Source organism: Pseudophryne corroboree, chromosome 7 (assembly GCF_028390025.1).
Source record: "Pseudophryne corroboree isolate aPseCor3 chromosome 7, aPseCor3.hap2, whole genome shotgun sequence".
NCBI lineage: Eukaryota > Metazoa > Chordata > Amphibia > Anura > Myobatrachidae > Pseudophryne > Pseudophryne corroboree.
In genome coordinates, this window is record NC_086450.1 from 286681236 (window position 1) to 286697803 (window position 16568).

The 16568-nt window shown below is 50.8% G+C and overlaps 1 protein-coding gene and 1 long non-coding RNA gene across 8 annotated transcripts in view; one reads left to right on the forward strand and one right to left on the reverse strand.

The window, feature by feature from the left end:
* LOC134945118 (uncharacterized) overlaps positions 1-2261 on the reverse strand; it is a 70316-nt gene extending 68055 nt beyond the window's left edge. Inside the window, exon 1 of the long non-coding RNA XR_010182046.1 lies at positions 1927-2261. This is a non-coding gene — a long non-coding RNA (uncharacterized LOC134945118). The remainder of the gene's footprint in view (positions 1-1926) is intronic.
* CARD11 (caspase recruitment domain family member 11) overlaps positions 1-16568 on the forward strand; it is a 220382-nt gene that overhangs the window by 94400 nt on the left and 109414 nt on the right. The window contains exon 1 of one of the 7 annotated variants that reach the window (XM_063934194.1): positions 2434-2529. The exons of 5 other annotated variants lie outside the window; for them this stretch is intronic. In XM_063934194.1, the coding sequence (XP_063790264.1) occupies positions 2478-2529 (52 nt within the window). In that variant the 5' untranslated portion in view covers positions 2434-2477. Of the gene's footprint in view, positions 1-2433; positions 2530-6355; positions 6443-16568 lie in introns of those variants that run through there. One more of the 7 variants, XM_063934196.1, reaches the window with a different exon arrangement.

A 16568-nucleotide genomic window follows, 5' to 3' on the forward strand; every position in this document is an offset into this window, starting at 1 on the left:
TACCTCTGGCGAGCACATGGGGGGCTGTGCGACCCCCCAAAGAAATGCCACCCCACACCATTACTGACCCACTGCCAAACCGGTCATGCTGGAGGATGTTGCAGGCAGCAGAACATTCTCCTTGGCATCTCCAGACTCTGTCACGTCTGTCACATGTGCTCAGTGAGAACCTGCTTTCATCTGTGAAGAGCACAGGGCGCCAGTGGCAAATTTGCCAATCTTGGTGTTTTCTGGCAAATGCCAAACGTCCTGCACGGTGTTGGGCTGTAAGCACAACCCCCACCTGTGGGCGTCGGGCCCTCATACCACCCTCATGGAGTCTGTTTCTGATCGTTTGAGTAGACACATGCACATTTGTGGCTTGCTGGAGGTCATTTTGCAGGGCTCTGGCAGTGCTCCTCCTGTTCCTCCTTGCACAAAGGCGGAGGTAGCGGTCCTGCTGCTGGGTTGTTGCCCTCCTACGGCCTCCTCCACGTCTCCTTATGTACTGGCCTGTCTCCTGGTAGCGCCTCCATGCTCTGGACACTACGCTGACAGACACAGCAAACCTTCTTGCCACAGCTCGCATTGATGTGCCATCCTGGATGAGCTGCACTACCTGAGCCACTTGTGTGGGTTGTAGGGAGGTCAAATAAGCACGTGGAGGCCACACACACTACTGAGCCTCATTTTGACTTGTTTTAAGGACATTACATCAAAGTTGGATCAGCCTGTAGTGTGTTTTTCCACTTTAATTTTGAGGGTGACTCCAAATCCAGACCTCCATGGGTTAATACATTTGATTTCCATTGATAATTTTTGTGAGATTTCGTTGTCAGCACATTCAACTATGTAAAGAACAAAGTATTTAATAAGAATATTTCATTCATTCAGATCTAGGATGTGTTATTTTAGTGTTCCCTTTATTTTTTTGAGCAGTGTGTGTAGATATATATGTATGTGTGTGTGTGTGTGTGTGTGTGTGTGTGTATATATATACACACACACACTAGTTTTACGGACCCAGCATATACTGGGTCACCTCAGTCCCCACCCCCGTGATTGGCTCCGCCCAGTTCTGGAAACCCCCCCATGCAAATCCTGCGTTTGCCACTGGTGCCCCCTCCGGGGACTGGCATAACCACAGATCTGACATTGTCCTTGCATACCTTTTTGCTGAATGTTGCGTCTTAGTTGCATACACATTTGCTTACATTGTACTAGATACTTAGGATAACTATTTTTGGTGCAGTGGAATTGGGATATAGTTGCAGATTAAGCATAATGTGCGCAGTGCGAGGAATGGCACGAGTCACTCGCACCAGACCTCTGTCTTTTGACTTTTTACCCAGCAGGGCCGAAACTAGGAGTTTTGGCACCCGGGGCGAGCCATTAACTTAGCGCACCCCCCCCCCCCCCCCCCCTCACATTCAAGAGTGTATAATAAATATATATATATATATATATATATAAAACAGCAAAAATATGCGGTACTGAAGCTGATTCGGGTCAAATGCAGGACCGTGTGTGTCTCTTAATTACGGAGAATCAGCTTCAGTGCCGCACCTTTTGCTTCTGTATCTACTTACACCTGTGAGGACACCAGCAAAGTAATTCATACTGCACTGGGAGTGCCGGACCTTGGATGCACAATCCCGCCCCCTCACAATCCCGACGGTCGGCATGCCGACCAACAAGGACCACTCCCACCCCAGCATGGCGAGCGCAGCGAGCCTGCAAAGGGGCTTGCAGTGCTCGCCACCCCCTCTCCCCCCGACAGCATTCCGCTCCCGGGATACCGGCGTTGGTATGCCCGGTCACGTATACCACACCCATACAGATATATATAGTCACACACCTATTCACATACAAACACAACATGCGCACATTCATACACACATATAGCAGTCACACACATACAGTGCCCCTTCCCTGAGTTATACTCACTGTTTAGGCTGTGCTGCTCCTCTCCTCTCCTCTCTCTCATGCTGTTGCTGGCTGGCATGGTGGCACAGTGCCGTTTAGCCCAGCCCCCTTTTCGGACCTCGGAATTTCTTGCTGCAATGATTAAAGTCAGTGGCAGTGGGCTGAGCAGGGGGGGGGGGGGTTAGTAATTTGCACCCTCTGCCCCCTCTTGATGCGGCTCTGCTGTGCTGATCACAGCACGCTGCAGAGATGAAACTGAAAGTAAAGTACAGCTCCCGGCAGCAAGGGCTGCTGGGAGATGTAGTTTATTTTCAGTTTCATCTCATGATGCAGTGTGTCTGGCTAGGTGGCAGCTAGCAGAGTCTGGCGCTTGAGTTCCGCCGGCTCTAAACTATCGCTGCTGCATAGGGAGGGGGCATTAGGGGGGATTAAAGTGACAGTCTCTGCGCCCTCACCAGTCTGGCGCCCAGGTCACATGCCCCCCTAGCCCCCCCCCCCCCTAGTTTCGGCTCTGTACCCATATTGTGTCATTTTTAGTCTTGGTTGGCTTATAGGGCCTGATTCAGACATGGATGCTTTTCCACAGCAGCTACATCTTTGGACCCTGCGGGGCCCCTCAAACAAGTAATTAGTACCCGCTCTGCCCCCTATCGGCACCTCTGACAATGTGTAATGTATTTGTTATAGACTGGTATAGTCTGGGCATATGGTTGTTCAATTAGGTCTGCAGTACAATCTTGTATATCACAGATTCAATATAGCTAGTACGGTATGTCATAGGAATTACAAGGTTGTAAGTAATGTGCTAGTGTTCATGGCTAATATATTATGTGGGTATAGTTAGAATTAGATGATTTGTGCAAGCATCAACAAGTAGGGAAGATTTTGGGATAAAATTTACTGTGACTAGTACATGCAAATGTCATAACATAACAGAGTATTAATAAACCAGATACTAGAATCACAGCCGTAACTATGTGTGTGCCGATGGTGCCTTGCCCACACAGCAACTGCACTGAAGGCGCACCATCGGCAGCACACCCTCACGTTGGGCGTTGTAGTCAGTGAGGTAGTAGTGTAAAGTTGCTGTGTGTCGGCGCCTGTCTCCCGCCTCTGTAAGGGACGGGGAGCGGTGTGTCAGGCGCCATTTGTTGGTAGAGAGCCTCCGTGCGGTGATGCTGTCTGTCAGACCCGCTTGCGCCTCTACAATGGAGAGGGAATGAGAGCGGGAGTGCAGGCGGCAGGTCCGTTACATGATCTGCCGCTGGTGCGCTGCTTAGACAGTGAGATCAGCCACTGTCAACGGAGAAAGTGGGAGCGCTACTGCAGGCGGTAGCTCGGATCAGCGGTGAGCTGCCGCTAGCGATGGAGAGGGGCAGGGAGCGCCAGTATATGACGGACAGCGCCTGTGAAGCCTCGATGCCGGAGCGACCACACAGGTGACTCTCTCTTTCTCTCTCTCTCTCACGCATGAATCCCAGAGTCCGCGAGAAAAAGCCACAGTCAGGGGTTCATGCGTGGGGAAACCCACTGATTCCACAGTTTATGTGGAATCGGTTTCCACGCGGTAATCACCAATTTTAGGCAGAAAGAAAAGTTATTTAATTAAATAGTCTTTCCCTGTGCTGCACAGTAATTATCTGACAATTAGCCTTGGGCTAATTGAATATGCCCCTTTTTTTGAGCAATTATACAAAACTGAACACCAGGTAGATTATTAACTAATAGCAGAATAAAAACCATTAATGTCTCCTTACTGTATATGCAGCCTCTGCCCACCAGGGATTATTAGAATATCTTATTCCAGGAAAGGAAAAATGCTTCTTACTGCGCATTGATGTAGTCATGTGAATAACTAAGGCATAAAAAGCAAGAGCCGTAACTACGTGTGTGCCAGGTGTGCCTGGCATACAGCGCAGTCGCCCTGAGGGCGCACGGCCAACAACTATGTCAGCGGCTTTTAATGGGTCAAATTGACTCATTACAAGCCGCCTGTGCCGTTTGCGCCGCCGGAGAAGAGGAGCAGCGTCAGCGGAGGACCCGGAGGAGGGAGGGGGACTGGAGCCGCAGCAGCAGTCCCTCTAATTGGTAGCGGCGCCGCTACAGCAGTCCCTCTCCTTCCGCATTGGCTGGCCGGCGCTGCTGTGAATGCTGGGATGCGCTTCCCTCATCCCAGCATTCACAGCGGTGGCGGGCAGCCAATGCAGGAGCAGAGGGACTGCTGCAGCGGCGCCTCTACCAATTACATAGCGCTGCTGCGGCTCCTGTCCCCCTCGCTCCTCCTCCTTCTCCCCTGCCCGGGATCTGCCAGCACCGAGGAACATGACTGCCTGAGCCAGTGGGGAGAGATGGTAAGTCTCTCTTTCTCTCTCTCTTCTGTCTGTCGTAATGTGTAAAAAGGGGGATGCTGTCTGCCGTAATGTGTAAAAAGGGAGACGCTGCCTGCCGTAATGTGTAAAAAGGGGACGCTGTCTGCCGTAATATGTAAAAAGGGGACGCTGTCTGCCGTAATGTGTAAAAATGGGGACGCTGTCTGCCGTAATGTGTAAAAAGGGGGACTGGCTGGCGTAATGTGTAAAAGGGGCTCTACCTGGTGTAGTGGCGCTACTGTGCTGCGAAATTTGAATGGAGACTACTGTGTACCGCAGTACAAATTGGTATTATTTTGTGGCCACACCCTTTCCCCATGAAGCCACGCCCCTAAATTTTTGACGTGCGCCTACGACGCGCACTGCCCAGATTTTACATAAGTGGGGGGCACCAATGCTGTTTCTTGCACACAGCGCTAAAATGCCTAGTTACGGCACTGACTAGAATAGAGGGGATGAAGACAGGATACTGATGCACACCATTCCCGATATCACAACCCCGGGTCCAGAATCCTGTTAGTCAAAATTCTGACAGATCCCTGCGGCGAGTATTAGGATTAGGCACTTGGGGTAGGGTTAAGGTTAGGCTGTGGGAGTGGATGGTTAGGCTTCCGAAGGGGATAGTTAGGGTTAGGCTGCCAAAGGGGACGGTAATGGTTATGCTGCAGGAGGGGTGGGTTAGGAGTTAGAATACTCACCAAAATCCATTGAGATTATGACCATTTGGATTGCGACCGTTGGGATGGTGAGCGCCAGGATATTGTACCCAACCTGAATAGAGTATACACTATTACACTAATCAGAGAGACTACACAGTGATAACTTATAAATGGTGCTCCAGACAATCAGCTCCTAACTGTCATGTGTTCAGCTCCTAACTGTCCTGTGTTTGAAAAATGAAAGTTGGGAGCTGATTGTCTGGCGCACCATTTCTCATACATGAGTTTTATCATTCACAATGAGTTTTATTACTCATTGATAAATGGGTCCCTCAGTGTGGCACTCAGGAGGGGGCATAGTATGGTGCTTCACCAATTAATGCAGGTCATAGCAGGTCTGTTTCTTTGAGGATTGTTGAAAGGATAGAGCAGAAGAGCACATGAGCTTTGTGTGGTAATGCATATGCTCCTCTATGGGTTTAGGTGCTTATCCATGTGTGTCCCTCTATGTGTGTCTGCATGCTTGTATTTGTGTCTGCGTTCTGTATGTGTGTAAGTATCATTCTTTCCGACTCTCCTCTAGTCTTCACGAGACTCCTGATTCTTGGGCAATCTCCCAAAAGCAGGCAATTCACCCAGAGGTGTTTTGATGATGTGATTCACCCTGAATTGCATCATCGTGGCTTCTCTGCTTAAAAATGCTGGTAATTTCAGCATTGTATGTCAGGGGAGATGGGGGGGCATGATGACATGGTTGAGAGATCAAGTCATCTGCACCACCCACTTAGCTGTACCACATCCCCAATTGCACATCTCCCATTGCACTATTCCAACCCCCCTCCCCGTATGTTTGTGCATCTGTGAGTTAGTGAATGTTTGTCTTACAGGAAGAAGAGTAATTACTTATCAGAGTGGAAGTTACTTCCTTTTAGAGCAACTCTTGTACAGGGTCGTAGGACTGCTCTTCTACACCCTGTGCTTACCACCATCACCCCTAGAACATGTGACATCATGATGTCATACAGAGGGGGCAAGAGCAGCTAGGGAGCTGGGCACCAGATACCTCTTAAGTATACAGTGCTATTCTAGGCACCCCACGACTTGGAGATGGTTGCCTTTCACCCTGGATGGTGCACTAGTCGCATATCCCTTCTTATACCCCTTATATTGTAATCCAGTTGTACACTATAGTTCACTGCCTAGTATTTATGTCTCAATATTTGTTTGCCTATAGTACTTAAAGAATTCAAGGGCCAAATAGGCCTGAAGAATAAATAAGCGTCCTGGTTTTTTAAGGAAGGAAGCCTGGGGCTGGGATTGGGAGAAGGGGGGAGGGAAGGGGAGTGTAGTGCAGAGAGATACCTAAGCACATCCTGTAGGGAAAGGGGGAGGAGAGTTACCTGTGAGGTACAAAAGGTCAGGAGGGGCAGGCAGGCTTCCTCTTTCACGCTGGACAAGGATCCAAGAAGGCAGAAGAAGGCACCTAAGAAGGCAGGAATACAAAGGAAGGTTAAGTAGTCTTTTTCTGACTATACCATTAGCGTCCCCCCCCCCCTTCCATCATAGGCCGCAGCATAACTACATGTCACAGGTTAACTGCGGGCGCCCATTAGCCCACAGGTCAACCTTTCCTTCCCCAGCCCCTCATATTCCCCCCGCCCTCGCCAGCACTCCAGCGCCGGGCCCCACAAGCGCCTGCAAGCACCGCGTGCCACTCGGCCTTATCCATGCCCAGGCCAAAGCAGCACGCAGAGCCTCCCCGGCACCTGATACAGGCCGCCCCGGTTACCCCCGTCCGCTCGACAGCCATGCGGCAGGGGGGTCCGAGAGGTGTTCCCCCTTGTATTCCTGGCACACGCGCGGCGGGATGGACCTGGCACACAAGAATCCGCTCCCCCCCCCCCCCGCAGCATCACGTCCCCTCTGTCCGGCACCGAGTGACCGCGTCACGCACGGAGCCAGGCAGCGCAGCAGGGTGACGCCGCAGCTACCGGCTCCGGCGGGAGGGGGCCCCCCGCCGGGTCTCGGGCAACCGTCCCTCACTGCGCCGCAGGGCCCGGGTCAAGCCATCAGCGCTGTGCTCGGCCAGACCCCCCCTCCCCACCGCAGCCTCCAGGCTTAGGCCAGCCCCCCGGCCCAATTACGGGGACCGGGCAACCCCTCTTCACCTGCTAGCACGCCGGGCAGCCCAGCAGGGGGATGCCCAAGCCTCCGGCTCCAGCGGGAATAGCCCCCCCGCCGGGTCCCGGACACCCGCCCTACCCCTGCAAGCACGCCGGGCAACCCAGCAGTGGGACGCCCCGGCATCCGGCTCAGGCGGGAATAGTCCCCCCCCCCCGCCGGGGCCCAGTCAACCCCCCCCTTCCCCACACCACCCTGCACGAGGCAAATATATAGCGCCGAGCCTAGCCAGCCCTTCTCCCCCGCAGCTAGCGAACAGAGCCCAGTCCCCCAACGCACACATGGCGCAGGCCCCCGACAGTTCCTGCTTCCCACATTAACCCAGACCCAGTCGTACTCCCCCCCCCCCCCCCCCCAGCCCATTACCCACAGGGGGCGAACCCTTTCTAATTATTTATTAATTTAATTTCTTTTATTGGGTTTTTAATTCATTATTTATTTCTTTAATTTTTCCCTATTACATTTTTTTCCTGTCATGTTACTTTATAATATGGTACTTTTCCCCTTCACTTACTGTACTTACTTACAGATGAACAGACTACATGTCACGTTTCTCCTTCCGGCTTAGCTTTGGGGGGGGCCCACGTGAAACTTTGCAAACTAATGATTCCTTAGGAAGTGCACAGAGGGACCTCCCAGATAAGTATCATGCAGAGGCGGAACTACCGGCAGGGCAAGCAGTGCGTTGCACTGGGGCCCGCCTCTGTCCAGGGGCCCAAGCATGTAATGAGTCAAACTGACTCATTACATGCCGCTGTGCGCTGCGGGGAACCGCTGCCCGCAGCGCACAGCCGCCCACAGAGGAGAAGAGCAGCGGCACGGACGGGGGAAGGAGGAGGACGGAGGTGAAGGAGGGAGCCGCAGCAGCGCTTTGTTACTGGTGGAGGCGCTGCTGCTGCTGCCCCTCTGCTTCACTATAGGCTGTCTTCCGAGAACAGCCTATAGTGAAGCAGGGGGGCAGCAGCGCCTCCACCAATAACACAGCGCTGCTGCGGCTCCCTCCTCCACCTCGTCTACTGTCCGGGAATCGTCAAGCTGCACGAGGAGCCTGAGCCAGCGGAGAGGGTAAGTATGATTCTACTTTCTTTCTTTCTTTCTTTCTTTCTTTCTTTCTTTCTTTATTTGTTGGGACTGCCTGCCGCTATGTGTAAAAATGGGGGACTGCCTACCGCAATGTGTAAAAAGGGTGGACTGCCTGCCGCTATGTGTAAAAATGGGGGACTGCCTGCCGCAATGTGTAAAAAGGGGGGACTGCCTGCCGCAATGTGTAAAAAGGGGGAATCTGCCTGCCGCAATGTGTAAAAATGGGGAATCTGCCTGCCGCTATGTGTAAAAAGGGAGAATCTGCCTGCCGTAATGTGTAAAAAGGGGGAATCTGCCTGCCGCTATGTGTAAGAAGGGAGAATCTGCCTGCCGTAATGTGTAAAAATGGGGAATCTGCCTGCCGCAATGTGTAAAAACGGGGGACTGCCTGCCGCAACGTGTAAAAAGGGGGAATCTGCCTGCCGTAATGTGTAACAAGGGCACGCTGTCTGCCGTAATGTGTAACAAGGGCACGCTGTCTGCCGTAATGTGTAACAAGGGCACGCTGTCTGCCGTAATGTGTAACAAGGGCACGCTGTCTGCCGTAATGTGTAACAAGGGCACGCTGTCTGCCGTAATGTGTAACAAGGGCACGCTGTCTGCCGTAATGTGTAACAAGGGCACGCTGTCTGCCGCTATGTGTAAAAAGTGTACGCTGTCTGCCGTTATGTGTAAAAAGGGGACGCTGTCTGCCGCTATGTGTAACAAGGGCACGCTGTCTGCCGTTATGTGTAAAAAGGGGATGCTGTCTGCCGTAATGTATAAAAAGGGAGACGCTGTCTGCCGTAATGTGTAAAAAGGGGACGCTGTCTGCCGTAATGTGTAAAAAGAGGAATCTGTTCGCTGTAAGGTGTAAAAGGGTCTCTACCTGGTGTAGTGGTGCTACTGTGCGGCGTAATTTGAAGAATGGAGACTACTGTGCACCGTTTTAGGAATTGGTATTATTTTGTGGCCACACCCCTTCCCCGCGTAGCCACGCCACTATGTGTTTTTGCGCGCGCCTACGGCGCGCACTGCCCCTGTTTTGCATGCAGGGGTGGGGCTCCGATGTCGTTTCTTGCACACAGTGCTAAAATGTCTAGTTACGGCACTGTTGCTAGGTATCCATTTCTCTGGCCCTGAGCAGGTCCCCCTCACCAGATCCTCTCAAGGGGTGAGGGGGTGGACTTGGATGGGGGGGGGGGCAAAGCATTTTGTTGCACCTGGGCCCACCGCTTGCTTGTTCCGCCACTGGTATCATGTATCTACAGGCTATGGGTATTGCTTCTGCGCTTTGGCTTAGTTGGTTAAAGCGCCTGTCTAGTAAACAGGCCTCAATGCTTTCTTATAATGAGCATAATGAGTGAAAAGTCCAGCACTGTCCACTGGTATAGTCGTGACGTTATTGCAAGAACTTTGCTATACGCTCTCCAGTAACCTGTGAATAAAAAAAATGTGGAAGCTTAAGATAATCACTCCAGCCTGGGAGTTTGTTTTAGACAAACACATGGCACATGTACACAGCCCTCCCCTTCCCTGAGGCTTCCTTCATAAAATCTTTGCTCTCACAGTAACGCACTAACTTCCCCCCTTCTTAATTACGGATAGCATGGCCAGCAGACGCTGCCTGGCTGGGGGTTATCTCCCCTCCTCCAACAATGTTGGTGGTTCTCTTTCAACTTCTCCCTCACGCATAATGATATCCAGTGGCCTCGCCTGACAGTGTGGCCAGGGTACCGTATACGGGGGATGGGGTATAGATAAATAAAAAAATAAAAAAACAGGAGGGGTTTATTGCAGCACATAGTAGGTAATAGGGTCATAGGGGACAATGTAATACAGGTCAGTGGTTACATTGCTGAGTCAGTATACACTACAGCGTATAAGGTATAATAGGGTATAGTATGCGTTAGCCGCAGATCAAGGATCACAGTTAATACAGATAGGTTACATTGCCGGAAGTGGATAAAGCGCAGCATAACAAGCAGAATACTGTACAATAAACGGAAAATATAGAGCATAGATTGCATTGATTGGTCGCCATGTCGACCAGTGAATTCCCTACGGCACGTGTTCATAACAGGGTAGGAGATGTGATAGAATACAGTGCATAAAGTACAATATAGTACAAATCAGTAGTGTCACTGATGTCGGTGCCGCAGGAGGGTATTACACGCAGGCTAACAGGTATGAGGCATGATAGTGAGATACAAGATAACGCCATAAACGTATATGGCAGTGTGTAGGTCAAATTAGTGATATCCAGTGGGTGTAGAAGAGATGTACCAAATCAGTAATGTCATTGCCGCGTGTGTATAATGCAGTATATAGGACGTACTAGGGATATAATATACAGCATAACGATTAGTGGGGGCATTGCTGCGTGAGCATATTTTCTCTAACGTCCTAGTGGATGCTGGGAACTCCGTAAGGACCATGGGGAATAGCGGGCTCCGAAGGAGGCTGGGCACTCTAGAAAGATCTTAGACTACCTGGTGTGCACTGGCTCCTCCCACTATGACCCTCCTCCAAGCCTCAGTTAGATTTCGTGCCCGGCCGAGGTTGGATGCACACTAGGGGCTCTCCTGAGCTCTTAGAAAGTTATAGTCTTAGAATTTTTTTTTTTTCAGTGAGACCTGCTGGCAACAGGCTCACTGCAGCGAGGGACTAAGGGGAGAAGAAGCGAACTCGCCTGCTTGCAGCCGGATTGGGCTTCTTAGGCTACTGGACACCATTAGCTCCAGAGGGATCGACCGCAGGCCCAGCCTTGATGTTCGGTCCCGGAGCCGCGCCGCCGTCCCCCTTACAGAGCCAGAAGCAGGAAGATGGTCCGGAAAATCGGCGGCATGAAGACATCCTGTCTTCACCAAGGTAGCGCACAGCACTGCAGCTGTGCGCCATTGCTCCTCATACACACTTCACACTCCGGTCACTGAGGGTGCAGAGCGCTGGGGGGGGGCGCTCTGAGGCAGCAATAAAAACACCTTGGCTGGCTAAAATACCTCAATATATAGCCCCTGGGGCTATATATGAGGTAAATACCCCTGCCAGAATCCCAAAATAAGCGGGAGAATAGGCCGCGAAAAAGGGGCGGAGCCTATCTCCTCAGCACACTGGCGCCATTTTTCCCTCACAGCTCGGCTGGAAGGAAGCTCCCTGGCTCTTCCCTGCATTTCTACAATACAGTAAGAGGGAAAAAGAGAGGGGGGGCACTAAATTGGCACTGTATACAGTATAAGCAGCTATTAGGGACATAACTCAGTTAGTCCCTGTATATATATAGCGCTCTGGTGTGTGCTGGCATACTCTTACTCTGTCCCCCCAAAGGGCTTTTGTGGGTCCTGTCCTCTATTTGAGCATTCCCTGTGTGTGTGGAGTGTGTCGGTACGGCTGTGTCGACATGTTTGAGGAGGATAATGATGTGGAGGGGGAGCAGATGCCTTTAGCAGAGATGTCACCCCCTGCGGGGCAGACACCTGAGTGGATGGTATTATGGCAAGAAATGAGTGCACGTATAGACTCCTTACATAAAAAATTTGACGACATGCCGACTGTGGGACAGCCGAGTCTTCAGCTCGTGCCGGTCCAAGGGTCTCAAAAGTCATCAGGGGCTCTAAAACGCCCGTTATCTCAGGTGGCACAAGTAGATGTCGACACGGATACTGACGCCAGTGTCGACGCCGATGAGTCAAATTTAATGCCCGTTAAGGCCATTCGCTGCATGATTGAGGCAATGAAAGAGGTGTTAAATATTTCTGATTTACATCCAGGTACCACAAAAAAGGGTATTATGTTTGGGGAGAAAAAACTACCTGTAGTTTTTCCCCCGTCAGATGAATTAAATGAAGTGTGTGAAGAAGCGTGGGCTTCCCCTGATAAGAAATTGGTGATTCCTAAGAAATTACTAATGGCGTTCCCTTTCCCGCCAGAGGATAGGTTACGTTGGGAAACACCCCCGAGGGTGGATAAAGCGCTCACACGTTTGTCAAAAAAGGTGGCACTACCGTCCCAGGATACGGCCGCCCTTAAGGAACCTGCTGATAGAAGGCAGGAGGCGATCCTGAAGTCTGTATATACACACTCAGGCATTATACTCAGACCAGCAATTGCGTCAGCTTGGATGTACAGTGCTGCCGCTGCATGGTCAGATAACCTGTCAGAAAATATTGACACACTAGACAGAGACACGATCCTGTTAACAATTGACCATATCAAAGACTCAGTCTTATACATGAGAGATGCACAGAGGGAAATCTGCCGGCTGGCATCTAAAGTAAGTGCACTATCTATCTCTGCTAGGAGATGCTTATGGACTCGCCAGTGGACTGGAGATGCAGATTCCAAAAGGCACATGGAAGTTTTGCCTTATAAAGGGGAGGAATTATTTGGGGATGGTCTCTCCGACCTAGTTTCCACAGCAACGTCTGGGAAGTCAGCATTTTTACCCCATGTCCCCTCACAGCCTAAGAAGGCGCCATTTTATCAGGTTCAGTCCTTTCGATCCCAGAAAAATAAGCGGGGAAAAGGAGGGTCCTTTCTGTCTAGAGGCAGAGGCAGGGGAAAAAGGCTGCAGCAAACAGCAGGTTCCCAGGAACAAAAGTCCTCCCCCGCTTCCTCTTCCAAGTCCGCCGCATGACGGTGGGGCTTCACAAGCGGAGCCAGGTACGGTGGGGGCCCGCCTCAGGAATTTCAGCGATCAGTGGGTTCGCTCACAGGTAGATCCCTGGATCCTTCAAATAGTATCTCAGGGATACAGGCTGGAATTCGAGGCGATTCCACCCCGCCGTTTCCTAAAATCCGCCTTGCCGATTGCTCCCTCAGACAGGGAGGCAGTGCTAGCGGCAATTCACAAGCTGTATTCCCAGCAGGTGATAATCAAGGTACCCCTACTTCAACAAGGCCGGGGTTACTATTCCACACTATTTGTGGTACCGAAACCGGACGGTTCGGTGAGACCCATTCTAAATTTGAAGTCCTTGAACACATACATAAAAAAATTCAAGTTCAAGATGGAATCGCTCAGGGCGGTTATTGCAAGCCTGGACGAGGGGGATTACATGGTATCCCTGGACATCAAGGATGCTTACCTGCATGTCCCCATTTACAATTCTCACCAGGAGTACCTCAGATTTGTGGTACAGGATTGCCATTGCCAATTCCAGACGCTGCCGTTTGGACTCTCCACGGCACCGAGGGTATTTACCAAGGTTATGGCGGAAATGATGATACTCCTTCGAAAAAAGGGAGTTTTAATTATCCCATACTTGGACGATCTCCTAATAAAGGCACGATCCAAGGAACAGTTGTTAGTGGGAGTAGCACTATCTCAGGAAGTGCTGAGCCAGCACGGTTGGATTCTGAATATCCCAAAGTCACAGCTGGTCCCCACGACACGTCTAATGTTCCTGGGAATGATTCTGGACACGGCCCAGAAAAAAGTGTTTCTCCCGGAGGAGAAAGCCAGGGAGTTGTCTTCTCTAGTCAGAGACCTCCTAAAACCAAAACAGGTATCGGTGCATCACTGCACGCGGGTCCTGGGAAAGATGGTAGCTTCTTACGAAGCAATTCCATTCGGCAGGTTCCATGCCAGAATCTTTCAGTGGAACCTGTTGGACAAGTGGTCCGGATCGCATCTTCAGATGCATCGTTTAATAACCCTGTCTCCACGAACCAGGGTGTCTCTTCTGTGGTGGCTGAACAGTGCTCATCTTCTGGAGGGCCGCAGATTCGGCATACAGGACTGGGTCCTGGTGACCACGGATGCCAGCCTACGGGGCTGGGGGGCAGTCACAAAGGGAAGAAATTTCCAGGGACTATGGTCAAGTCAGGAGACTGCCCTTCACATAAATATTCTGGAACTAAGGGCCATTTACAATGCCCTAAGTCAAGCAAAATCCCTGCTTCTACACCAGCCGGTGCTGATCCAGTCAGACAACATCACGGCAGTCGCCCATGTGAATCGACAAGGCGGCACAAGAAGCAGGACAGCGATGGCAGAAGCCACAAAAATTCTCCGATGGGCGGAGAATCATGTACTAGCACTGTCAGCAGTGTTCATCCCGGGAGTGGACAACTGGGAAGCAGACTTTCTCAGCAGGCACGACCTCCACCCGGGAGAGTGGGGACTTCATCCAGAAGTCTTCAAAATGATTGTAAATCAATGGGGTCGTCCACAGGTGGACATGATGGCGTCCCGCATAAACAAAAAACTAGAGAAGTATTGCGCCAGGTCAAGAGACCCTCAGGCGATAGCGGTGGACGCCCTAGTGACACCGTGGGTGTACCGGTCAGTATATGTGTTCCCTCCTCTACCTCTCATACCAAAGGTACTGAGAATAATAAGAAAGCGAGGAGTAAACACAATTCTCGTGGTTCCGGATTGGCCAAGAAGAGCGTGGTACCCGGAACTTCAAGAGATGATCTCAGAGGACCCTTGGTCCCTGCCGCTCAGACAGGACCTGCTACAGCAGGGCCCCTGCCTGTTCCAAGACTTACCGCGGCTGCGTTTGACGGCATGGCGGTTGAACGCCGGATCCTGAAGGAAAAGGGCATTCCGGAGGAAGTCATTCCTACGCTTATTAAAGCCAGGAAAGATGTTACGGCAAAACATTATCACCGCATATGGCGGAAATATGTTGCATGGTGCGAGGCCAAAAAGGCCCCAACAGAGGAATTTCAACTGGGTCGATTTCTACATTTCCTGCAAGCAGGAGTGAATATGGGCCTAAAACTAGGCTCCATTAAAGTACAGATCTCGGCTCTGTCGATTTTCTTTCAAAAGGAACTAGCTTCAGTACCTGAAGTTCAGACATTTGTGAAAGGAGTGCTGCATATTCAGCCCCCATTTGTGCCTCCTGTGGCACCGTGGGATCTCAACGTGATGTTGAATTTCTTGAAATCACATTGGTTTGAGCCACTAAAAACCGTGGATCTGAAATATCTCACGTGGAAAGTGGTCATGTTATTGGCCTTGACATCAGCCAGGCGAGTGTCAGAATTGGCGGCTTTATCATGTAAAAGCCCTTATCTGATTTTTCATATGGATAGGGCAGAATTGAGGACTCGTCCCCAGTTTCTCCCTAAGGTGGTGTCAGCGTTTCACCTGAACCAGCCTATTGTGGTGCCTGCGGCTACTAAGGATTTGGAGGACTCCAAGTTGCTAGACGTTGTCAGGGCCCTGCAAATATATGTTTCCAGGACGGCTGGAGTCAGAAAATCTGACTCGCTGTTTATCCTATATGCACCCAACAAGCTGGGTGCTCCTGCTTCTAAGCAGACTATTGCTCGTTGGATTTGTAGTACAATTCAGCTTGCACATACTGTGGCAGGCCTGCCACAGCCTAAATCTGTCAATGCCCATTCCACAAGGAAGGTGGGCTCATCTTGGGCGGCTGCCCGAGGGGTCTCGGCTTTACAACTTTGCCGAGCAGCTACTTGGTCAGGGGCAAACACGTTTGCAAAATTCTATAAATTTGATACCCTGGCTGAGGAGGACCTGGAGTTCTCTCATTCGGTGCTGCAGAGTCATCCGCACTCTCCCGCCCGTTTGGGAGCTTTGGTATAATCCCCATGGTCCTTACGGAGTTCCCAGCATCCACTAGGACGTTAGAGAAAATAAGAATTTACTCACCGGTAATTCTGTTTCTCGTAGTCCGTAGTGGATGCTGGGCGCCCATCCCAAGTGCGGTCTATCTGCAATACTTGTACATAGTTATTGTTAACTAAATCGGGTTATTGTTGAGCCGTCTGTTGAGAGGCTCTATCGTTTCATACTGTTAACTGGGTTTCATATCACGAGTTGTTCGGTGTGATTGGTGTGGCTGGTATGAGTCTTACCCGGGATTCAAAATCCTTCCTTATTGTGTACGCTCGTCCGGGCACAGTACCTAACTGAGGCTTGGAGGAGGGTCATAGTGGGAGGAGCCAGTGCACACCAGGTAGTCTAAGATCTTTCTAGAGTGCCCAGCCTCCTTCGGAGCCCGCTATTCCCCATGGTCCTTACGGAGTGCCCAGCATCCACTACGGACTACGAGAAACAGAATTACCGGTGAGTAAATTCTTATTTTAGCATTCTAGGTATACTAGCGGGTTGATATAATAACAGAACGATTGGCCGGGGGTATATAGCAGACTATAGAGGGGAATAGCGAATAATGATACAATATAAGGCTAAACAGTCATCACATTGCCGTGACCATGTATTATTGTATTGCGGGAGGTATATAACGGGCAGTATAATGCAGATCAGGTTTGCAGTGCTGGCCGAAAATAGGCGGCAGTCTAGGAGGTATAATAGCAGTATGTATGAATAAGGGAGCATGGTGACACACCATAACTTTCATATTACCCGATTTTTCTGTATTACCTGTGGCCTTAGCATGATTATTATTAG